General features: G+C 39.1%; 1 protein-coding gene across 7 annotated transcripts in view; it reads right to left on the bottom strand.

Annotated features, from left to right (window-relative positions):
• Positions 1 to 25,557, bottom strand: part of SH3D19 (SH3 domain containing 19) — a 163,270-nt gene that overhangs the window by 95,156 nt on the left and 42,557 nt on the right. For 5 of the 7 annotated variants that reach the window (XM_079771509.1, XM_079771504.1, XM_079771503.1 and 2 more), the window contains one exon: positions 1,837 to 1,876. In XM_079771509.1, coding sequence (XP_079627635.1) covers positions 1,837 to 1,876 — 40 coding nt within the window. Of the gene's footprint in view, positions 1 to 1,836; positions 1,877 to 3,509; positions 3,949 to 25,557 lie in introns of those variants that run through there. The other 2 variants (XM_079771506.1, XM_079771507.1) reach the window with 2 other exon arrangements.

Below are 25,557 nucleotides of genomic sequence, written 5' to 3'. Positions count from 1 at the left end.
AATTGACACTTTTCGAAAGAGGACATAACGAAGGCCAAGAGACATATGAAAACATGCTCAAACTCACTAATCAACTGAGAGATGAAAATCAAAACAACAATGAGGTACCATCTCACACCTGTCAGAATGGCTATCATCAACAAATCAATAAATGACAAGTGCTGGAGAGGATGTGGAGAAAAAAGAACGCTTGTGCACTGCTGGTGGGAATGCAGACTGGTGCAGCTACTGTGGAGAACAGTATGGAGTTTCCTCAAAAAACTAAAAATGGAACTCCCATTTGACCCGGTGATCCCACATCTAAGAATATATCCCAAGAAACTAGAAACACCTATCAGAAAGGATATATGCACCCCTATGTTCATAAATAACAGCACAATTTACAATAGCTAAGATTTGGAAATAGCCTAAGTGCCCATCAGCAGATAAGTGAATTAAAAAACCGTGGTACATCTACACAATGGAATATTACGCTGCTATAAAAAGGAACTCCTACTATTTGCAACAGCATGAATGGACCTGGAGAGCATTATGCTAAGCCAGTGGTCGGCAAACTGCAGCTTGCGAGCCACATGTGGCTCTTTGGCCCCTTGAGTTTTTAGCAAAGGCCAGCTTAGGAGTACCCTAATTAAGTTAATAACAATGTACCTACCTATATAGTTTAAGTTTAAAAAATTTGGCTCTCAAAAGAAATTTCCATCGTTGTACTGTTGATATTTGGCTCTGTTGACTAATGAGTTTGCCGACCACTGTGCTAAGCGAAATAAGTCAGTCAGAGAAAGATAAATATCCCATGATCTCACTCATTTGTGGAATATAATGAACAACATAAACAGATGAACAAAAACAGATCCAGAGACAGAGAAGCATTGATCAGACCATGAAACCTCAGAGGAAAGGCAGGGGAGGGGAGGGGCATGAGGAGAGATCAACCAAAGGACTTGTATGCATGCATATAATCATATCCAATGGACAAAGACACCAGGGGGGTGAGGCATGCGTGAGGGGAGAGATTGGGGGACAATGAAGAGGGGGGTAAAGACACATATGTAATACCTTAATCAATAAAGAAAAAAATTTTTAATTAAAATACTAGAGGCCCAATGCACAAAATTCGTGCAAGAGTATGCTTTCCTTCCCCTGGCTGCTGGCACTGGCTTCCCTCTGGCACCTGGGACCCGGGCTTACCTCACAACCCCGGCTTCATCTGGAAGGATATCCAGTCTAATTAGCATATCACGCTTTTATTATTATAGACTAGAGGCCCAGTGCACAAAATTCATGTATGGGGGGTTCTCCTCAGCCCAGACTGCACCCTCTCCAATCCAGGATCCCTCTCACAATCCAGGACCACTGGCTCCTAACTGCTCACCTGCCTGTCTGATTGCCCCTAACTGTCCCCCCTGCCAGCCTGATTGCCCCTAACTGCCTTGCCTGCCAGCCTGATCGCCCCAACTGCCCCCCCCTGCCATCCTGGTCACGCCAACTGCCCCCCCCATTGGCCTGGTTGCCCCCAACTGCCCCCCCCCGCTGGCCTGGTCACCCCCATCTGTCCCCCCCTGCCGGCCTTGTCGCCCCCAACTGCCCCCCCTGCCGGCCTGGTCGCCCCACGCAGCCTGCTGTTCAGTCGTTACTGTGAGGGCATCCTGACCAATTTGCACATTACCCTTTTATTAGTATAGATTTTGTTTAGAGAAATTTCCCTGTAAAGCATCTTTAATGACATAGAAAATTCAAATATACAATAACTCTAAAAGGGATACATGCATTGTTTCCAAACAATATTTTTCAAAGGAGAAGCTTTATGCAGAATTATTAAATATTTTAAGTTCATACCTTGAAGAACGATGCTCTGGTTTATTTCGTTCGTTGCGATCTGTAAAGTAAGAAGATGATTACATGCCAAAATGCTCTTTAGAAGCCCTGGAAAAGTTCTTAAATACCAGCTCCCATACCATTATATTTCATAAGAACTGCTCAAGGGTTGCTGTGTCTTCTTCTGTGTAAGACTGTTCATCAGAGTTAAGAGGGTTTGTCTGACAGAAGAGGTAGAAAGGACACAGAGAAAGACAAGCATATACAGTTTTCATGGTTGTTTAAAACTGTCTACTTTGAAAATATATCATTACGTGTATTATTTCATTTCCAAGATCTTTGCTGTTTTAAACACTTTGCTAAAAACCAAAACAAATTTAGCTAAGGAAAGAAAGTAAGGAAATTGAAAAACCACAAATTACTCAGCTCCAAAAAATCATTCCATGAATCATGGTTGGCAAAAACTTCTAACGGAATGAGGAGGGGAAAAAATCAGCAGTCAGCTACAGCAACATCTGCAAATACACTAAGACCAGTACAACCTCATCCTTAACTCTCTATCACCCAGAGCAAGTTGGATTTCAATGTTTGAAAGATAATTTAGTCTAATGTGCTTTAGGGCAGTGGTTTTTAACCAGGGGCTATTTCATAGCCCATCCCCCAGAGAACATTTGGCAGTGTCTGGAGACATTTTTTTTATTGTCACAGCTAGCATCTAGCGGGTACAGACCAGGGATGCTGCTAAACTTCCAACAATGCACCCTACAACAAAGAATCATCTCATCAAAATGTCAACTATGCTAAGGTTGAGAAACCCTGCTTGAGGTAAGAGACAAAAGCTGACTGCTTAAAGTTTTCAAAAAGTGCCTCTTTGGGATGCTGTAAAATGTTATCAATCATCTGTAAGACTATTATATATAAGAGAAAGAACCACAAAACCCACAGGTTGTCTTTTTCTACTCTGAATAACTTTTTTTTTTTTTTCAGTACATGCTCAAAAATAAATAAAATCAGTGTTAAGGGAAAACTAACAACAGAAAGTAAAGTGTAAGTCACAATAAAATCCTATGCAGTGTTGTAACCCTAAAACAAAGAGCAGACAGGAATTCTTTTGTTCCCCTTAATTTTATTGCTGGTGGAGCAGCATAAAGATAATGAGAATGTACTGTAAAACTTCTGGAGAGAATTATGGAAGAAAAGGAATCAGATTTACATAGTTAAATGTATATATCGATTCTTTCTGAATGGTTCATGATAATTAAGAAATGTTTTCTAAACTGAAGAGTCAGTACACAGGAAAACACTGTTGTCTGAAAGACTAACAAGGAGGAAGACTCACAATAAGACTCACACGTTTGTTTAGATATAATGCTCTCCCAAATGCATACTGTTAATATGCTTCTGGCTCCAATTTCTCTACACAGTGACTTAGTGTCACTGACGCTATTAAAACTTTAGTTTTAATTAAATTGGTTTTACCCTACCCTTAAATAAAAATACCAGGGTTTTTCACTGTTGAATACTAAAAATTTAGTCACAGAAATACAACACACATTTTAACCGCATTTCAATCATTCCTCTTCAGCTGTTAGCCTGCTAGTTTTGCTAATGAAAGTAAAATATAATGTATCAAAGTAAAGCTACAAACTGGGTGCAGATCAGCTATCCTCAGATAACAAAGCAACATCTCTTACCTGTGGCTAACGATGAGCTCAAAGTCTGCCCGTAATACCATTTGTTGTGGCTGTGATCCTAGTTTCCTACAGTTTACTCAGGCATGCAATCCCAAACTCCCCCACCCTCCCAAATCTTCCTAGTGGTACAGCACACAAGAGGAGGGGAGAAACAGTCACAATGTGTGTAAACAAGACTCAGCATCTGAGGGCTTCCCTGAAGGGCCTGTTCTGATTGGCAGATGTGCTATGACCAGTCTGCACAGCTGGAATGCGGCCACTCAGGAAGCACATGCTCGTAGCTCTCCTTCATTCTTGGTTAAAAACAGGAAAATTTATAGACATTTTATACTTTCTGAAATAAGTAAATCCTAAAATGCCTCCCCACAGTACTTCTCTATGGAACTAATAATTCAAGTCCAAGAAAATAAGTTGATAATCTGTTGAAGCACATTTTAAACATTTCCTCTCAAATTCACTGTGTTATATGTTACATTTATATGTAAAAATGCATACACAGTGTTTGTAACCTATTACTCCTAAATCCCACATAAATTATCCATTACTCACAATATTCCCATCCTCCACCTCTTAACAAATTAAAAATACATGTTTTTGATGTGATCTTTTTTCTCAAAGTATACAAATAATTAGACTTCTAATTTTGCCATAAGCCATCTTTTAGCTTGAATACATATAAATATGTAGTGTGTGTATGTTATATGTCTGTGTCTACACATATTTTTATATACTAATTTTAAGCAAAGTAATTTTTATGACAGCCAAGAATATTGTGTAATTGTTAAAAAACACATTAGTGGTAATGCTGAATTTCTGGTAAAATAGTATGTGGTTGTTATTTTGGTCCAAAAGACAAGGCTGAAAAAAACAAAGCACTGAGGACAGATTCAAGATCTGGGTCTTGCCAATGGTAAAAAAACACACACCAAAAACATTTGGATAAAATCCCGTAAGTAAAATAATAACTGACCTATAGCAAACATAGAAATTTCATCTTGCTCTGTGCAGTGCTGTAAGCATATGGATCTTATTTATTTCAAATCAAATACTTTTTGGCACATTCCCCTTCCCATTTTTAATTCAGAGTTTCTAATTTTTAAATAATTAGAAGAAAATATACTTGCAAAGGCTTCCTGAACTTCTATATACTTGGAAATCATATAAATAAACATGATACTAGTCCAAAGTCTCACCATTTCTACACAAAAAAAGTTGTTTAGCTCTATATTTAATTAATTATTTATTTTTTTTGCAAGAAACTTTTTTCCTCATCACCATTTATCCCTTCTATGCCCTCTTCTACCTCCAGCTCCCTCCCCTCCTGCTCTAATTCTAATATTTAGTTGCCAAATGCTGCACATTTACTGTGGACAATGCACTAACTCCAGGGGCCTACCAAGCTGAGCATAATGATTTAGGTCAAAGATCAGCAGTACAATCTCAATGTGAAGGTCAGCATGGCTGGATGGCCATGTAAAAGTCTGTTGGTTTTTGCAGCTTTATGTCATAGACACATACAAACAGGGCATGAGAGTACTTGCATTCCCTATCCCTACTCATCCATGTCTCCTGGCTAATAAAGCTAATTGAGGAAATGGAAGAATACCCTGCAAGTAGAACAAAGGCAGAAAATAAGGCAGAACAGGTACAAAGGGTGTTGGTGGTGATTGTATGTGTGCATATGCGGGGAGAGGTAAAGGAGGCAATGAGGAAACCCACAGCACATCAAAGGGACTGAGAATCAGGAGAGTGATAGGAAGCTGCACTGAGTCAGTGACTCTGTGTGAAAATGCCATATTACCCAAATTTTCCTGCCATGATGACTTCTGGTTCTAAGTAGTCTGGTCATACATGATTCTAATGTTTATGTATTTAGGTGGTATGCCACTTACTATAGAAATGGGCCCATGTTCTGGCAGGGACAGCTTTTTGAGAATGGTTAGACAGATTCTACTGATGTGTAACCACTCAGGGTGACTCTGAATCGAATAATATGACAAACACTTGGAAATGAAGATGACAAAAATGCAAATACTATTTTTTGCTTTGATTAAAACTAAGAAGAATGGCCAACTCAGAACTTCTGAGAATCTATTGTACGACACATAGGCTTTAATGATTTGGCTTTGATCACTTAACTGAAGAGAAAATCAAACTCCATTGGGTAGGAACTTACACTGTTAATTTAAGTTGGCAGGGAAAGGTCCTAAATCGTTCTTTGAAATTAGTGGGAAGACTCAGTCTACATGAATGAATATACCCAGACACACTTGCAATAGACTACAAAGTGGTATAAAGGAATTTGTCTTATACAAACTGGAGTACTGAAATATCTCTTTAGAATGAGAATTATCTATGAGGGGATTCTGTATCACATTCTCAAGCATTACTCTCAAATTCCAGCTTGGGGGTGTAAATACAGTATACTAATTTTTTAAAAATGGATCAATCCTACATTAATGTTTTGCATCATTCAGTATTAGCTAAAGGATCCACATAATCTGAAAAGGAATTCTTTGCAGCTATAATATCATTACCTCTTTACTTATAATAAACAGAATAAATAAAACAATGAATTCATCCATTACAAGACAAGATATCCAAGTTTCTAGACTCTTACTTTGATGACTCTTTGAAAGATAACAAAACTGGATCTACTCAAATAGAATGTGGATGGAATTTTAACTGAGATCAAAATTGCAGAGGCTTTTCTAAAATATTTAAATGGTTCTTATATTTAGGCAGAGAAAATGGCAAACCCATGTCTACTTGAAAAGAAGTTAGTGGTCACTCTATAATATTACTGACACCAAGCAATACCTAATCACCTCCCCTTTCTAATTCCATTTCATCATCCTTGCTCAGATGGGTTTCCAAACTGATTTTCAGTCACTTTTAAGACTCTCACAGTGACTAGTATGTTTCTCTTTTATATGGCAGGTTTTCAATAAATATATTTATTGTTGTTAGCACTATCTCTTTTGTTTTAAAACACCAAGAAATTAAAGGCAATTTCTGTGAGTTACCACCTCAGGAGAGAAATGAGGCGTAATATAGAGAAGTGTACATGCCCTCTGCCCACACTTGAGGGTAAGTGGAAAAGCTAGGTCTACAACACTGTCAATACCGACACCTTTCATGAATTCCAATTATAAAGTGCCTAAACTCATTAAAATGCAGCACCCTCATCTCACAGAGTGGAGATATTAGAGATAGAAGCAAAGTTTCTTCAATACAGGAGTTATCTACACTAATAAAAGAGAGATGCAAATTGACCGTACCTCCGCAACACCCACTAGCCAATCAGGAGTATGCAAATCAACCCAATAAAGATGGCGGGTTAATTTGCATACACGGGTGCTGAGCAGCCTGGGTCCCGGGAACATCCTTGGGACCCAGGCTACTCCGAGCCTGTAGGCCCATGCGTAGGCCCTGAGCAGCCAAGGTCCCAGAATGCCCCAGCCAGGAATGGCCTATGGGCGCCTGCGCCAAGCAGCCCGGGTCCCAGGACGAGCAGCTGGGGGCGCCAAGCGGGCTGGGTCCTGGGACAAGCGGCTGGGGGCGCCAAGAGGGATGGGTCCCGAGACAAGCGGCCACGAACATCGACGCAGTGGATATTCCTGCCCCGTGGCCTCTTGCACGTGTGCCCCTGCCTAGCGGCCCGGGGACATGCCCTCCAGCTTAGCGGACACAGCGAACGAGGGGCCACCGGGCTTGGGGGCATGCCCCCGGCAGCTGGGACCTGCCCCTAGCCCAGTGGACACAACGCAGGGGAACCTCTGTGCATGGACTGCAGAGGAAACACCTTTTCTTTTCTTTTTTTTTTTTAAATATATTTTATTGATTTTTTAGAGAAGAGGGGAGAGGGATAGACTGTCAGAAACATCGATGAGAGAGAAACATTGATCAGCTGCCTCCTGCACACTCCCCACTGGGGATGTGCCCCCAACCAAGGTACATGCCCTTAACAGGAATCAAACCTGAACCCTTCAGTCTGCAGGCCGACGCTCTATCCACTGAGCCAAACCAGTTCGAGTGTAAACACCTTTTCTGACCGCTCATTGGCTAGGCTCCCTATACACCACCACTTGCAGTGTTCTTGGTAACTTGGGTAATAAGAATCAAAAAGGTGACCTAGGGTTTTTCCACCACACTCCTGGCGAAAAAAATGAAGGTCCGCTGTTGGAGGGGCTAAGAAATGTCATATCCTGCCCTAGCTGGTTTGGCTCAGTGGATAGAGCCTCGGCCTGCTGACCGCAGGGTCTGGGTTCAATTCTGATTAAGGGCATGTACCTAGGTTACAGGCTCCTAGCTTACAGCGGCCCAGGTCAGGGCTCATGCAGGAGGCAACCAATCAAAGTGTCCCTCTCACACTGATGTTTCTCTCTGTCTCTCCCTCTCTCTCTCTTCCATACTCTCTAAAAATCAATGGAAACATATCCTCAAGTGAGGATTAAAAAAAAAAAAAGTAAGAAATGTCATATCCTATGAAAGACACATCTTGAAAATGCCTAAAGAAAGTTGTCATTTTTTCATGGTGAAGGGACTGGAGTCCATGTTGATGAAAACACCTTGGCGGCTGTGGTGGCTGGCAGTGGCTGCAGCAGCGGGGTGATGGGGCTGGCGCCTTCCCCTGATCAGCACAGGGAACAGGCCTAAGCTGTCAGTAGGACATCCCCTGAGGGCTCCCAGTCTGTGAGAGGGGGAAGGCTGGGCTGAGGGACCCCCCGCCCACCCCCAGTGCATGTATTTCGTGCACTGGGCCCTTAGTGTTTTAATAAAGAAACAGTTTGTCTGTGGAACCCATTTTCTCCTTCCCATACCCACTGTCTTTACCTGCACTTTAGGTTCTGATCAGCACTTGTCTGGACTATTGTGTCTTGACTGGATTTTCTGGTTCCAGACCCTTTCCCTCCTGAATTGGGAGAGATAAACCCACGTCTCAGAAAAATTACGAATCACTACATGCTAGAGATCCTGAGAGGATTACATGAGATAGTGACAGGGATATCCATAGCAACTTGCTTGTGCACAGTGAGCGCTCAATAAATGTCAGCTTCCATATGTCATTAAAAGGCTAGCTATTAACTAGTTGTTGTGACTAGTACTACACTGTAATGATTATACAATTTACTTAATCTCTTTTAATCTCAGTTTTCTCATCTGCAAAATGGGGAAGAATATTGTCTTTATAGTTTTTGTGAGGATAAATGGATTAAGGTTATAAAGAGCTTAGCCTAATACCTAGAACATACATTTTTTATTTTAATCCTGTTACTATTACTCTTACTATCATTAATGTCTAGTTCAAGAACCACCTTCTTCCTGAAACTGTCCCTGACTCCTCTTACTCTTCAGCATTCTTGTACTAATTTCCTATTGCTGCTAAAACTACTTAACACAAACTATGGCTTAAAACAATAAAAGTTTATTATCTTGCAATTCTAGAGGCCAGAGTCAAAACAGGTCTGAACTGGGCTAAAATCAAGGTGTCTACAGAGCAACATTCCTTTTGGAGGCTCTAGGAGAGAATATGTTTCCTGCCTTTTCCAAATTCTCAAGGTCACCTGCATTCCTTGCCTGTGGCTCCTTCCTCCAACAATGGAACATCTTTAAATCTGACTGACCTTCTCTTCTACTTTATTTTTTTTAAATATTTTTTTATTGACTTCAGAGAAAGGAAGGGAGAGAGATAGAAAATGATTAGAGAGAATCATTGATCAGCTGCCTCCTGCATACCCCCTACTGGGGATCAAGCCCGAAACCTGGGCATGTGCCCTTGACTGGAATCAAACTGGGACCTTTCAGTCCGTAGGCCGACGCTCTATCCATTGAGCCAAACCAGCTAGGGCCTCCTCTTCTACTTTAAAGGACACTTATGATTACATTGGGTCCCCAGGATAATCCAAAATAATGTTTATGTCAAGATCAGTTGATTGGCCACCTTAATTCCCCCTTGCCATGCAATATAACACAGTCACAGACTCTAGGGATTAGGACTCAGGCATCTTTGAGGGGGGAGCTTTATTCTGCCTACCACATCCTATCTGAAATCTCATACTATCTTACCACTCACTTTACAGCACACAATAGTGTGTATTATTATTTAAGGTTTTAGGCATGTGTCTGTCCACTTATATCTAATCAGTGTGTCTGAGGAAGGCAACCTGTCTTAGACTCTGCTCACAATCAGCCCTCCGTAAATGTTTGTTGATAATGGTTATTCCAATGCCCTCCCAATCCCTTTTCTGCCCTGCATCCTTTGGGCTGTAGTAGGTTCATTGATATATCTGATATTGCTGAACAATATGTCTTCCTAAGAACTCCCACACATAATTTACTTTTTATAAACACAGTAGTAATTTAAGAGTCACCTTTGTCCTAAAATAATCCACATTTGGTTTAGTTTTTTACCTCAAAGTAGCTTTCACCAAATCACACCACACTCAGGAGAGAGAAAACCAGCACATTTGAATTGGAAGAAGAATCAGCTACTTAATAATGGGCTGCTAGTTCTTTTTGATAATTCTTTTTTCAAATGATTCAACTGAATCGTTCTGATTGTTGAGTTCAACTAACTATTGAATCAGGCTTTTTATGACTTGGTTTTTTTTGTTAGTAGTTTCAGAAATGAAAAATCCGAGCCACCACCTGTACTGCCCTTTTCACCCCAAGGTGAATTTTGGTAGAGGCTTAGGAAGATGGACATTTCATCAGCACCACTCAAGATGTGAGAAGCAAGGCAGTGAGGGGAGCAGAAGCAGGATTAGGACAGGTCGTCATCAACCCTCCTTACCTAATGCTCCCTAATGATTCCCTTCTCTTAATAATTACTTTCATACCTCTTTTTGTTAAAAAAAATCTCACTTTTTTTCATCACATGAAACTTATGATTTAAGGAAGGATAAAAAGATCTTTTAAATATAAGTCTTACTCCTGCCAAATTAAAAATATTAGGCCTATATTAAAAATATAAGCCATTCCCATAGCTTTTTCTAAAGGAGTCATATATTTTACCTGGAATAAGATATGCTATAAGAAAGGTAACCTAAGAAAGTATGGATGAAAAAGAGGCCATATACTAAACCTGACAAGCTCAGGGGAGGCCTGCCTGGTGGCCTTACAAACTTAGACTGAAAGCAATCACATTGGATGGTCTGAATATAAAACTTCTTAACTAAAGAAATCATGTTGGGTAGTCAAGTCCTAGGCCATAATCTTTCTTGACAAAGGTCAATCTTTACCTTACCTGAGCCTGTCTATTGTCTTTTTTTGCATCTAAGATAACATACTTTTGAAATACTTGCATAATCCCTTCTCCTAGACCCCTCAGGGCACAGTCTCCCACCAGAGCAAGACCACAAAGAACCTCTCATTGTTATCTTGTTCCCAGAATACCATCTCTATTTGCTGTAAGTGTTCATTGTTAACTATCCTATATCCACCTATATAAAAGAAGTATTTGCCTCCTTTTTTTGGTTTTTGTTCCTTTTTCCATTGACTTTTGGATCAAACCCAAGACCCTTCCATGCTTGGGCCAACACTCTAACTACCAAGCATGCCATCCTCTTTATGCCTCCTCCTTTGATTCTAATGTATAAATTAAGGTACAAAATTACCTTCTCTGGAACCCCCTCTCTCCCTCTCTCTCTCTTTTAAGATTTAAAAAAACAATTTTTTTTTTAGAGAGAGGAAGGGAGATAGATAGAAACATTGATGAGAGAGAATCATCAATCAGCTGCCTCCTATAGGGGATCAAGCCCGAAACCAAGGTACATGCCCTCGACTGAAATAGAACCCGGGACCCTTCCTTCAGTGAGGGCCGACGCTCTATCCATTGAGCCAAACTGGCTAGGGCTGGAGCCTTCCCTCAATCTGTTGAGATTTTGCTTTCTGGCAACTGTCATCAGTTTGGCTCATATAAATTCATAAAAATTCTTACAGGTTTGGGCGTTTCTTACGTTGCCAAAAGTGACCCAATAACAGGGATTGCTTTCAGTGTTTCCCAAATTATAATAACCTCTCAGATGGTCACAAAGCATATTAGTATCTTAAAGGCTCTGAGAAATTTTGTAATTAACAAAATTTAGCTTTGTAGGATGAACCATGTCTTACAAAATCAGACTTGACATCTGGTACCTCAGCATGAACAAGGTTATATTGCATTATCTCCATCCACTCCCCTGGGAAACCAAGCTCCCTTATCCAGAGCTTGGTGTTTGTCATCTCCATCTCCCACTCTATGCCTGCTGCATTGGTGGCACTTCTCTAACAAACTGAAGTCCTACTGGTGCAGGGCCAGGCACAGGATCCAAACACAAACAGAAGTGGGAATTAAGGACAAAAGATTCTCCCTTCCAATCCAATCAGGTCAAACCCTGATCTTTTAAGATCATATTAAATGTGTCCTTTCTTTAATCCTATCACTTATCTTTGAATTTGCGTTGTTTGAGTTAATTTGTGCATTTTAGAATTACAAGGTTTCACAAAGAAGGCGAGCACTTAAGTGTCTCCAGGTATCTACTACTGGGTCAGACCCATAATGGGAAACTCATAAATATTTCAGTATGACAACTTAGGTGAAGGTTAAGAGCAAGAACTCTAAGTCAGACAGGCCTTCCTTTGAGTTCTTGCTTCACTATTTATTACCTGAATAACCATAGCAAGACATTTCACCTCTGTAAGCCCCAGTATTCATATCTGTAAAAAGGGATAATAGTACCCATCTCAAGTTGAATGAATGATGAGGATTAAGAGAAGAAATGCACCTAAAGGATAGATAGTAAGGTTGCTGACTATGATTAAGTATTCAATAAATGTTTTCTATTATCATGATAATATCAGTGATAGAATATTTGTAGAGTTCATAATACTACCCATAATACTGTGAGTAGAATTATCTAAAAGATTAATTGTCCTTTGTCCAATATGGAGTTTTTAATTCTGTAAGATTTTTTTTCTTGTTTATCACTGGTCAAGACAGGAATGTACTCATAAATAACTTCCAAAACTTCCCTTATCCAATGGCTCCAGCCTCTTTCTCTTTCCAGCCCTTTTATACCAAAAGTTACAATGAAAACTTTTCCCAATGCAGCTTCTGACAAAAGTGATAAATAAGCCCTAAAAGTAAGCAGCAGAAGGGAGAAAGAGAACTAAAAGGCAGACAGAGGCAGTTCCTTCAGGATGAAAAACTGTGCCAAGGAGTGGGTCTTTCCCACTCCTTGAAGTCCATTCCTTGAATTCTTTCCCCATCCCTATTCATCCTGTGCATACTAAGCCCTTGGAGTCATTTTTTGAGACTCAAGAAATCTCAATAAAATGAATTTTCAGAGTAGGATGAATGAATAAAAAGACTGAAATCCGCCTCCATATTTTAGGATGGTATGGATTTCTTTCATAAGAATCCAGAAAAACAAAGATTTAAATAGTTATTTCTGGTGTCAAAGGATAGATAACATTTAACCACTGGTTACTTTTTCAGCTGTTAGGGTAAAAAATATTTTTTTTCCTTAAAGAGCAAAATGCCCATTCTTATTGTCTCCTCTTCCTTTATTTCTGATTAATTCACAGATATCATAATAAAGTTTTACTTTGTACAGCTGGCTCTGCAAAATGAGCAAATATCAGAAATAACTGTAACCAAAAGACTCAGTCATCTGTGGAGAAGCAGGAAACAAAAGGAAAGCCATATTATTCCAATACCAGGCACCTCATTCTGATGTAAGGCTCTGCAAACCATTTTTACATGGATGAGGATTTTTTTAATCTGAATCTCCAAACTGAGATTTTTATCCACAGTGGGACAGTCTTGATCTCTAATCTAGAGTGATAAATTTTTTTTTCTTTTAATTAAGAAAATGTAAAGCCACCTCCAACCCTTGCTGCATCATCTTACCTAGGGATAGAGAATATATTCTCTGGACAACAACACAGTGCTTCTGGCAAATTCAAGCCCACCCATCTTCTTCTTCTCCGCTTTATTTACAAACTTCCATCCACACAACTACCTTAAAAACACTACTGAAGCCCTAGCAGGTTTGGCTCAGTGGGTAGAGCATCAGGCTACAGACTGAAGGATCTCCAATTTGATTCCAGTCAAGGGCACATGCCCGGGTTGCACGCTCGATCCCCAGTAGGGGGCGTGCAGGAGGCAGCCAATCAATGATTCTCTCTCATCATTGATGTTTCTCTCTCTCTCTCCCTCTCCCTTCCTCTCTGAAATCAATAAAAAATATATATATTTTTAAAAAACACACACACTACTGAACACAAGGAGAATGCCAACTGTCTCATTATATTTTTCAATTGTGTAGAATCTCTCTAAAGTAAGTTCTCCATTCTGATTTTTCATAGTTCTAAAGATACATAGGATCTTGGAGTGAGAAGAGACCTGAGAGACATTGCCACTTCTGCTTTGAAGCCTTACTTGATTTTTCACAGGGAGAAATAATGCTCACTCTCCCCCATCCCTACCCCTCACACACACAGTGCCTAGTACCTGTTGGCACATATTACATTTTACCTTACATTATAATTCTCTTTATGTATGTCTTATTGCTTCGACTATTATAAGTTCAAGACAGGGCCTTTATACACCTTATAATGCAAGGCAGAGTACCTTACACACAGTAGGTATAATGTGAGTAATATACCGGTGTGGATCCTCTCCAACACCTCTGCAGATTAGAAATCAGCTGAGCTAAAAAGCCCTTGTATTGTTTGTGTTTCTTTTGGGGGTGGCAGGATGGGGAGTGGTTATTATTAATTCATAGAGAAAGAGATTGGGCATTGCCATGTAAGGCCTCCAATAATTTCAACTTGGAGTGAAAGCATTTTAAAATCCTACTTCAGAGTTAAAGAATTAGTAAAAACTTTATATTCATGTAATAAAAAATGTACGGTTTGGGAGATGGAGAGACAGTTATCACAAAGAAGTAGAGGAAGTTACACAAGGGAGTCACTTACGTGGTTCCCAGGTCACAGAAAACAGCTGAGATGAATTCAAGACTTGGCTATCAGCATAACAACAACAATGACAGCTATTATGTTTACTACATTAGAGGCATTCTTAATACATTCCCATTTAATCTTCACAGAAGTCCCATGATGCAAGTCTTTTCCATTTTATTAATAAGAAAGCAAAGCCTCAGAGAAGTTAAATAAAAAGGGAGCATGTATTTTCAATCCTGGATGTGAGGAATCCCAAAGTCCCTGTTCTTTCCACTACATCAGAAGTCTGGAGGTCTCACTTGTTTGATGAACTACAGGGTAAGTGTATAGGAATTCTGCTCATCACAAGACACATTTACATTTCAGTATTAGATGGTATGTTGTTTAGAGAATGAATCCAGGGCCTCACATTCTTTCCGAATGTCTCTGTGGTTTTCTTTAGCTCCACAAAACATATTAAACACCCTCTTATAAATTCCTAAGAATACAGATGATTTTGACTTGGGTGTCTTATGACAAAATAGCTGAGCTGGGAGAATAGCTCCAATTCACTACCTAGTACTATCAATAATCTTAGGCTACTAACATTAAATTTCTAAGATTGACAGAGTATGGATATAGGTATATGATGATAGGGCCAATTCATTATAAAATTAACAGATTGTGAGGCAAGTTTAAATTTTATTGTAATATTGTTTGTTATTAATTCCTGTACCCTAAAAATAAAATTAAAAAAAAATTTTTTTCAGGTGTGCAGCATAGTGGTTAGATAATTACATAATTTATGAAGTGATCCCCCCTGATACTTCTAGTACCCACCTGGCACGATACATAATTATTACAGTATTATTGACCATATTTCCTACCAGGTGTACCAGTTAATAATGCGGATTTTTTTCAATAGATGGAGTTATACATATGTTGATATATATGCGATTTGATATGCATGCTATTTTGTTGTATTGACAAGCTTCAAAACTTCATATGTCAAATTTTCTGAAGGTGTTAACATCATAGATATTTTTACACTTAAAAATGTCAAATTTTGTGCCAAAATAAAAGAGCATTTGCAGGAAGTTTTAATTCATTACTTTATTTTGAAGAAAAGTGCTGAATACTTCGGGAAGCTTATGGTAAACATGCTCCATCTCAAGATACTTGTGAACACTGGTTTAAACGCTTTAAAAGTGATGATTTTTATGGAAAATTGGGTCTCTGAATGGTTTGCCTCAAAACAAGAAAAGTTCTATTGGGACGGTATCCACAAATTACCTGAAAGATGAGGGAAATGTGTAGCTAGCGATGGACATTACTTTGAATAAAGCACTTTTGATGTTTCTCTTGAAATTATCGTGTTTTCTTTGATTATAAAATCCGCATTATTAACCAATACACCTAGTATACTGTGCTTTATATCCCCATGATTATTTTGTAACTCCTTACTTCTTTTACCCTTTTCACCAACTCCACCCCCCTATATGGGAACCATCAGTTTGTTCACTGTATCTAGGAGTCTGTTTGTTTTGTTTGTTCATTTTGTTCTTTAGATTCCACATATAAGTGAAATTATATGGTATTTGTCTTTCTCTGTCGGACTTATCTCACTTAGCATAATACCCTCTAGGTCCATCCATGCTGTTGCAAATGGTAAGATTTTATAGCTGAGTGATACTCCATCATATATATGTATCACACTTTCTTTATCCAATCATCAGTTGATGGCACTTAGGTTGCTTTCATAGCTTGAATATTGTGAATAATGCTACAATGAACACAGGGGTGCATATATCTTTTCAAATGAGTGTTTTGGATGTCTTCAGATACACTCCTGAAAGTGGAATTGCTAGATCATAAGGTAGTTCCATTTTTAATTTTTGAGGAACCTCCATACTGTTTTCCATAGTGGCTGCAAAAATTTGCATTCCCACTAACAGTACACGAGGGTTTCCTTTTCTCTACAGCCTCTCGCCAACACTTGTTGTTTATTGATTTATTGATGATAGTCATTCTGACAGATGTGAGGTACTATCTCATTGTGCTTTTAATTTGCATTTCTCTGATGATCAGTGATGTTGAGCATCTTTTTTATATGTCTATTCGACATTTGTATGTTCTCTTTGGAGAAACACCTATTCAGGTCTTTTGCCCATTTTTAATTGGATTATTTGGTTATTTTGTTGGTTTGAGAGAGAGAGAGAGAGGGAGAGAGAGAGAGAAAGAGAGAAGCATTGATGTAAGAAGAAACATTGATTGGTTGCCTCCTGCACACTCACCCGACTAGGGATTGAAACTGCAACTGGGTATGTACCCTGACAGGGAATTGAACCCATGACCTTTTGGTGTATGGGACGATGCTCCAAACAACTGAGCCACACTGGCCAGAGCCAAAATGAAATTTTTAAAAAAAGAATAAAGTTAACTGAAAGAATTATTATATTTTTACTAGAGGCCTGGTGCACAATTTCATGCATGGGTGGGGTCCCTTGGCCTGGCCGGCAATGGGGGCCATCAGGGCCAGCTGGCCCGGGGAAGGGACTGTGGAAGGTTGGCTGTGGGAGTGCACTGACCACCAGGGGGCAGCTCCTGCATTGAGCGTCTGCCCCTGGTGGTCAGTGCGTGTCATAGTGACCAGTCTTTCGGTTGCTTAGGCTTTTATCCTATATAATAAAAGGGTAATATGCAAATTTACCCTAATGGCGGAATGACTGGGAACGACCGGTCGCTATGACGCACACTGACCATCAGGGGGCAGACACTTAATGCAGAAGCTGCCCCCTGGTGGTCAGTGCGCTTCCACAGGGGGAGCGCTGTTTAGCCAGAAGCCGGCTCGTGGCTGGCCAGCATAGTGGTGGTGAGAGAGCCTCTCCCGCCTCGGCGGCAGTGCTAAGATTGTCCAACTAACGGCCATTAGTTGGACATCTCCCGAGGGCTCCTGGGCTGCCAGAGGGATGTCTGACTGCCAGCTTAGGCACGTTCCCCCAGGGAGCGGGCCTAAGCCGGCAGGTGGACATCTCCCGAGGGGTCCCTGACTGCGAGAAGGCACAGGCTGGGCTGTGGGACCTCCCTGAGTGCACGAATTTTCGTGCACTGGGCCTCTAGTATAAATAGATAGGACACCAATATGGGTGTTGCAGATTTTCTTTTCACATATAATGATCCATCTTTTATTGCAATACAAAGTCCACTCTTAATGATGATAGTTAAAATACAGAAACACTGAATGATGAAAAGGAAGAACCATAAGATACATTTGCTACATACCAGAAACTGGCTCTGGGGTAGCTTATGTGTTATTTATGTAAACCAGACTTTCCACTATCTTGGGTCTGCCTGTCATTATTATCTAAGATTTTCATACTACTCCACACCCAGACTCATGAACACATGTAGAAATATATCTGTTTATATCATTCAAGGATTAAGAGATGTACCACAGGCAATTAAAAAACATGTCTGAGCAACATTTGGTCAAGGGATACTTTCAGCAATACAGAGATGAAATATAGAACCTATTCCACTTTACCAGAAACCAAATTAAGGTGTTGTGTGCTTTCTTTCCACCCAGCCATAGATGAAACACCTGCAGATACAGGTGAGTGACACCGATATTAGTCACCCTCAGAGTTTGTTCTGGCTTGGATCTCTTTGATCTTACCCAGCTCTGGCCCAGAGAAAAAAGGGAAAAGATAATGTTGATTGTCTTGGGGGAATATGAGGTTGAAGAATACAGTGGGAATACAACAAAATCTACTTTCAATAAACAATAAACTAAGAAATCTTCAAAGGCTTCCCAGAGTACAGAGCATTTGATTTGAGCATATCTTTCGGTTGACAAATTTGAGAAGTAGATATGGGATGAAGGGCATCTAAGTTTAGGAAAACCATATATTATACAAAAAAGTGAAGGTGCATGAAATGGAGGAAAAATGTTGAATAACTCAGCTGTTGGTAGAACTCAGGGTATAAGGAAAATATATTGATTTATTACAAAGTTAACTCAGGATTACTTGGGGCAGTTCATGAATATTATATGATACTTAGATCTGTACTCTTCTGTAGATAATGGAGAAAGTGGTAACCTGTGGGAAGGACTGGAGTCGAGGGGTGCCGAATGAAAGCAGAGAGCACTAACAGCAATATACACCAGGACAAAAAGCCTGACACCCACCCCTCCCCCCCCCCAAAAAAAAAAGAGTAACAGGAAATGAAGTGAGAGGGTTTGAATGGAAATAGACAGGATTAGGAATGGATAATATGTGTTGAGGGAGGAAGCAGGAATAATGATATGGTACATGGTGATACAGGCTATCATTAACTGGGGTCAGGAACAAAGCAAGATGAGGAAGCAGGATGAAAGAATGGGTAGGAATATATTATGATGAGGACATATTAAGTTTGAGGCAAGTGAAAAATCACACAGACTCATTCAAGATGGTCCAATAAGAAGTTACATCAAATTTGCCTTCCTCTAAAAGTGAAATGACAATAACAATCTGCATGGCACTATAACAACATTAAAAAAACCCCACCACCACCCTTGCAAAAAACAAAAAATAAAAAAATAAACTCAAGAATGAAAGTCATCAATAGATCAGACAACTTGAAAATTAGAATCAGGGTCCAAGACATTAGAAATTAAACATATACACTCCCAGAAAGCTCCTTGTTAGTTAAAAAATAAAAAGTGGGCCCTTGGGCAACCATGGAAGGCAGGCAATTAAAAAACTTCATTCAGATAAGCAGGTTCAGCTACTCAGCACTGCCCAGCCCACTCCACAACTAATTACACCTCAGAACCAGTCAAGGCTTCTTTTATGAGCTAAAGGCAGAACATTACTATCCATATAAAGTTGGTGATCTGCCTGAGAAAACTCCCAGAGTGGGACTTTGGTTTTCAGAGGGACAAAGAGTTGAGTTTAGGGTAGTTTAAAATTTAAGGTAACTTCAGACCCAGAAATTGTTGGGAGACAGAGAGGAATGACAGGTACAGCAAACCACTCTCTTTCCAGGTACATTTAACCCCTATAAATGACAACTTTCTTATTTTGGCAATTTTGTGGGCCCGAGCTTGCCTTCCTTCTCCCTTACCAGAAAGCCCACCTGTTGGTATGTCCCATTCAGAGAAAAGCATTTTTTGGAGGAAAAAACACACAACTTATATCAGTTAATTTAGTCTTTTATTCATAAACATGTACCTACAACCAATGATAAACAAACATTTAAGGAAAATTGATAGTGTAAAAGAGAAAGACCAAAATGTATGATCAATTCTGGATCAAAGAAAAAGAGAATTTAGGGAATAGAAAAGAATATTTTATTCTAATTGGTATCCTCACATGTTAAAAGCATGTTATACCCATAAAAGAAGAGTCTGCTATGAAAAAGGAGAAACTTAAGAACAGAAACAGTCCTTGGAAATTAAATATATGATTGTCCATATAAAAGATTAAGCAGATATAAACACAGATGAAAATTAAATTTGTAATGTGAAAGGTAAGTTGACAGAATTTTAGAGGACACAAAGAGATAGAAAACATAAAAATTAAAAGAGTAGGGGAGAACAGACACAGGAGGCCCACATCCTTCATAAAATTAGCATTTCAAGAGAAGAAATAGAGATAATAAAGGGAACAAGGTACTCAAAGAAATGGCAGGTGAAAAGTATGAATGAGAAATAATCTACCCTGAGAACTTAGTACATAAATGTCTAGAAGGAGATTTATTTTTTAAACATACTCTAAAAATCTGTTAGGAAAATCTCTCTCAAGGAGAAGGATGGGCAAAGGAAAGACAAAAAGAAACGGTGTTATGGATCTTCCCACTGTGTTATAATCTCTGTAGAGACGGGTTGCTGACAGCCACATGATAAGCCCAAGTGAACTGCTGGAACAGAAAACTGAAAATCAGGGACAATGAAATAGAGATCGTGGAAATAGGGGAAAAGTCTATGAAATATCTATTCACTAGGCATTCAATAAGGAGAAGATTCTGTAATAGGAGGTTTAACTTATCAAACACTCTCACCATTGACCAGCTATTACCAAAGCATAAGGGATATGATTTTTATATATTCAACTTTTTAAAAATATATATATATTATTGATTTTTTTACAGAGGGGAAGAGAGAGGGATAGAGAGCTAGAAACATCAATCAGCTGCCTCTTGCACAACCCCCACTGGGGACGTGCCCGCAACCAAGGTACATGCCCTTGACCGGAACCGAACCTGGGACCCTTGAGTCCGCAGGCCGATGCTCCATCCACTGAGCCAAACCGGTTTTGGCTATATATTCAACTTTAAGAAGCCGCTAAAATCCACAATGAAATACCATTTGACACCCACTGGTAAGGCCATAATAAAAAAGGCAGAAAACAACAAGTGTGGGAAGGGAAGTGGAGAAAATGGAACCCTCATATACTATTGGTGGGAATGTAAAATATATGATTGTCCATATAAAAGAGGCAGCCACTTTGAAAAACAGTTCCTCAAAAGTTTAAATATAAAAAGGCACCATATAAGCTAGAAATTCTTCTCCTAGGTGTATACCCAAGAGAAATAAAAACATATATCCACACAAAAACTGTACACAAATGTTCATAACAGTCCCAAAACAGAAACAACCCCCAAATCATCAACTTATTAATGGATGACAAAATGTGGTATAGTCATACAATGGAATGTTATTCAGCAATAAAAAGGAATGAAGTACTGATACATGCTATAAATGGATGAATTTTGACAATATTATGTAAGTAAAGGAAGGCAGTCACAAGGAGACCACATATTGAATGATCTCATTTATATAGAATGTCCAGAATATGCAAATTCTCTTTCTCAAAAGAGAGAAAGTAGATTTGTGATTGCCTGGGGCTGGAGGAGGTTGAGGGGTAAAGGTAAAAGGTTCACGGTTTCTTCTTGGGGTGATAAGAATGTTCCGAAATTGATTGTGGCAATGGTTTGCACAACTCTGAATATACAAAAAAACCCATTGAATTTTATGCTTTAAATGGGAGAACTGTATGATATATGAATTATATCTAATAAAGATTTTACTTAAAAAGTTGCGAAGAATAATAGTCCTGACTAAACAAGTGAATGGCTGATGTTTCATTTTAATATTTATGTAAGTATAAGACTACATGAATTCAAACTCTGAGATAAATATACTTTCAATTGATATAATTTGGTATGACACTCAAATTTTAAAAGTTCAGATTTACAATTAACAACATTCTAGAAATGAACCTCCGGTTCTTTTTTGTTGTTAATCCTCATCCAAGGATATTGTTTTCCATGGCTTTTTAGAGAGAGTAGAAGGGAGGGAAGGAGAGGAAGAGAAAAACATCTATGTGAGAGAGACACATTGATTGGTTGCTTCCTGCACATGCCCTGACCAGGGCCAGAGGTGGAACCTGAAACCCAGGTAGATGCCCTTGATGGGGAATCAAACCATGACCATTTAGTGCGTGGGCTGGTGTTCTAACCACTTGGAAACACTAGCCAGGGCAACCTCTGGTTCTTTAAGCAAAATATTTATAAATTTCACATAATGGCCTGGCCAAAGTGAAAAGTAATGATAATAATCAGAGCTGTGTTTGCTGCTTTCCATTCTATGTGCCAAGTGCATCAACTCTAATCCTCATAGCCCTGCAATTATTCCCATTTTATTTTTATTTTGAGCATATGTTAATTAAAGCTGTGGATAGTGAAACAATAAAGGGCTTAAAAGAAGCAACAGGAAAGAGTCTAGGTGGGGCTTTTGGTTCACTGAAAAGTCAGAAAAGGGGGCCTTAGACACAGGGTCAGGGGGCTAGCCTGGGAAGAGCTGTCTCAGCCCCTTGCTCCCCTGGTAGCAAGTCTCATGGGGGCCCTAGAGTTTAAGAGATGCAGGCCTGAGAGGGAAGAAAGGTGTGGATGCCCTCCCAGGAGGGAGAACGAAATTATGCCCATTCTAAAAGGTGGGAACTAAAGTTCCCAGACTAGTCTTGTCCAGGGTCACAAGACCAGCAAAGGGTTGATCAGGGACTGGAGCTGATCTGGGACTGGAAGCAGCTTGTTCTGACTGAGATTCCATCCTCCAGATGGCTTTTCACAACAGTACATTCCTGATGTATCTTTTAAAATAAACAGTAAAAGACAGTAAAGACATCACAAGTCTATTAACAAGTCAGAGTTTTGCTTGTAAAGAGGAAAGGAGTATTTAGAAGGATAGGTTTTATATGACTTTATATGGTTCTTTATACCCTTGGGTGACAGTTGATTGGGAAATTAACGACAATATTCTAAGACATAAAATCTCTGGTATGAGGGCTTCAATAACAAAGGAGGTTATTAGATTCTCAATCTCTAAATATGATACATGGGAAATAAAAAAGATAAAATTATATTTTGAAAAAAGCTGTTAAGAAAATCTCCCAGGGATAGATAAGAAGCTGAACACAGATTTGGCATTGATAGTACAGCTAACTAAGCTGTAGGAATCAAGAGGGAAAACAAAGCAGAAGGAATTTCCCAATAATAATTCCAGGTGACAAACACATTGGCAATTCCAGGGGAGTAATTCTGACTAGTACACAAACTATAAAAAGAGTTAGAGATGAAAGAATATCTTCAAACTTCTCTTCCACTTCCCCAGAAACAAACACCATAGTAAAGAGGAAAGACCTCGCCCTGGTTATCTCTTCTTAATTTTTATGATGCTACCAAAGTAAGAGGAAATAAAGCTGCAATCAAGAATTTGTATACTTCCTGCCCTTGGTAGGTGGCTCAGTTGGTTGGAGCATCACCTGTACACCAAAAGTTTGCAGGTTCGAATCCCCAGTCAGGGCAAATACCTAGGTTGCAGATTCAGTCACCAGTAGGGTGGGTATGGGAGGCAACCAATCAATGTTTCTCTCTCACATGAGGTCTCTCTCTCTTTCTCCCTGTCCCTTCCTCTAAATAAATAAATAAATAAATAAATAAATAAATAATCAACAAAACATATTAAAAAATTGTACACTTCCTGAGTAATGTGTGTCCAGATATTTATGAGAAAAATCATTTAAGCCCTGGCTGGTGTGGGTCAATTGGTTCAGTGTCATCCTGTGCATCCAAGGTCCTCAGTTTTATTCTCGGCCAGGGTGTGTACAAGAGGCAGCTAATCAATGTTTATCTCTCTCCCTTCCTCTCTCTAAAATCAATTTTAAAATAAATTAAGAAAATAAAAAGAAAAATCATTTAATATCTAAGTGAAGAGAGTACTTTGGGATGATCAAGTAAAAAGTTTAGCAAATAAAACTAAAAGGCTTTATATTATAAAAGAGAAAAATAAACATCTCTTGCTTTCTATTTCCCTCCATAAATATCATAAAGATGTGGGAGTCAAACTGTATAAGCTGATGTCATAGATCCTCAAAACAAATGTGGGGGTAAGTAAAGCAATTCCTGTCTCTGACATGGATGTATAAACAACATGAAGTTATTAACTGTTTTAGGCGTTCATATTATGTGACCTACTGGCAGAAATTAAGTCATATAAAGATATTTATTGCACTGTTCTTTTATAATAGCAAATGATCAACAATAGAGGAATGACAAATTTTGACACAATTTCAAAAAATATATATTTTTTATTGATTTCAGAGAGGAAAGGATTGATAGAAGCATCAATGATGAGAGAGAATCATTGATCAGCTGCCTCCTGCATACCCCACACTGGGGATTGAGCCCACAAAACCTGGGTATGTGCCCTGACCAGGAATCAAACCGTGACGTCCTGCTTCATAGATAGATGCTCAACCAGGGAGCCACACCAGCCGGACTGACACAATACTTAAAAAAAAAAAAATTATTTTTCTGTATTGATTAAGGTATTACATATGTGTCCTTATCGCCCCATTGCCCCCCTCCCACTCATGCCCTCACCCCCCTGTTGTCGACACAATACTTTTTAATGAATTGTGTAGTTATAATATTCAACATTTATTGCTTTACTCACTAGGCCTTCACAAGAACCCAATGCACTAAGTTCTCTTATTTACTGGTTCCATTTTACTGGAGAGAAAAGGAAGATTACTTCGCTAAGGTCACGGAGCTAGGAGGTGATGGTACTAGGATTCCAAACCAGTCCAGCTCCAGAGACCAAACTATTCAGCACTATACTAAGTTGCTGTTTTGTATGTCACTTTTCAAATGTGATAATGAATTCTATTTTATAATTTTTCTTTCAAGGATTGTTGTTTCAATATTCACAAGCCAAATTAACTTCTGGTTTTCTTTTAGGAGAAATATATTTTCCTTGTTTCAATATCAATGTTATTTTTCCTTCACAAAAATGAATTTGGGCTCTAGCTGGTTTGGCTCAGTGGATAAAGCGTTAGCCTGCGGATTGAAGGGCCCCAGTTCGATTCCAGTCAAGGGCACATGCCTGGGTTGCAGGCTCGATCCCCAGTGGGGGGGTTGCAGGAGGCAGCTGATCAATGATTCTCTGTCATCATTGATGTTTTTCTCTCTCTCTCCCTTTCTCTTCCTCTCTAAAATCAATAAAAAAATATTTTTAGCTGAAACCGGTTTGGCTCAGTGGATAGAGTGTCGGCCTGCGGACTCAAGGGTCCCAGGTTCGATTCCAGTCAAGGGCATGTACCTTGGTTGCGGGCACATCCCCAGTAGGGAGTGTGCAAGAGGCAGCTGATAGATGTTTCTCTCTCATTGATGTTTCTAACTCTCTATCCCTCTCTCTTCCTCTCTGTAAAAAAAATCAATAAAATATATTTAAAAAAATATTTTTAAAAAATGAATTTGGAAACTTTTCTTCATTTCTATGCTCTGAAATAGTTTAAGATAACATTGGGATAATTTGTTTCTCAAAGTTGTGGTAGAATATCCTTATAAATTAAAGGGAGGGTAGCTCTTTAACAATGCTGTCTATTTCATCAATAATAAATGTTCTTTAAAATTTTCTGTCTTCTGGGATCACCTATGGTCACATATTTTCCATTTCATCTTTTAAAATTTAGCAGCTTTATTGAGGTATAATTGACATGCCATAAAATTTACCTGTTTGAAGTATACAATTCAATGATTTTTAGTAAATTTACAGTTCTGCAGTCACCATCAC

The sequence above is a fragment of the Cnephaeus nilssonii genome (assembly GCF_951640355.1).
Source record: "Cnephaeus nilssonii genome assembly, chromosome: 5".
NCBI classification, from domain to species: Eukaryota; Metazoa; Chordata; class Mammalia; order Chiroptera; family Vespertilionidae; genus Cnephaeus; species Cnephaeus nilssonii.
The sequence above is the reverse complement of the archived record's forward strand: the minus strand, read 5'-3'. Positions and strand labels throughout refer to the sequence as shown.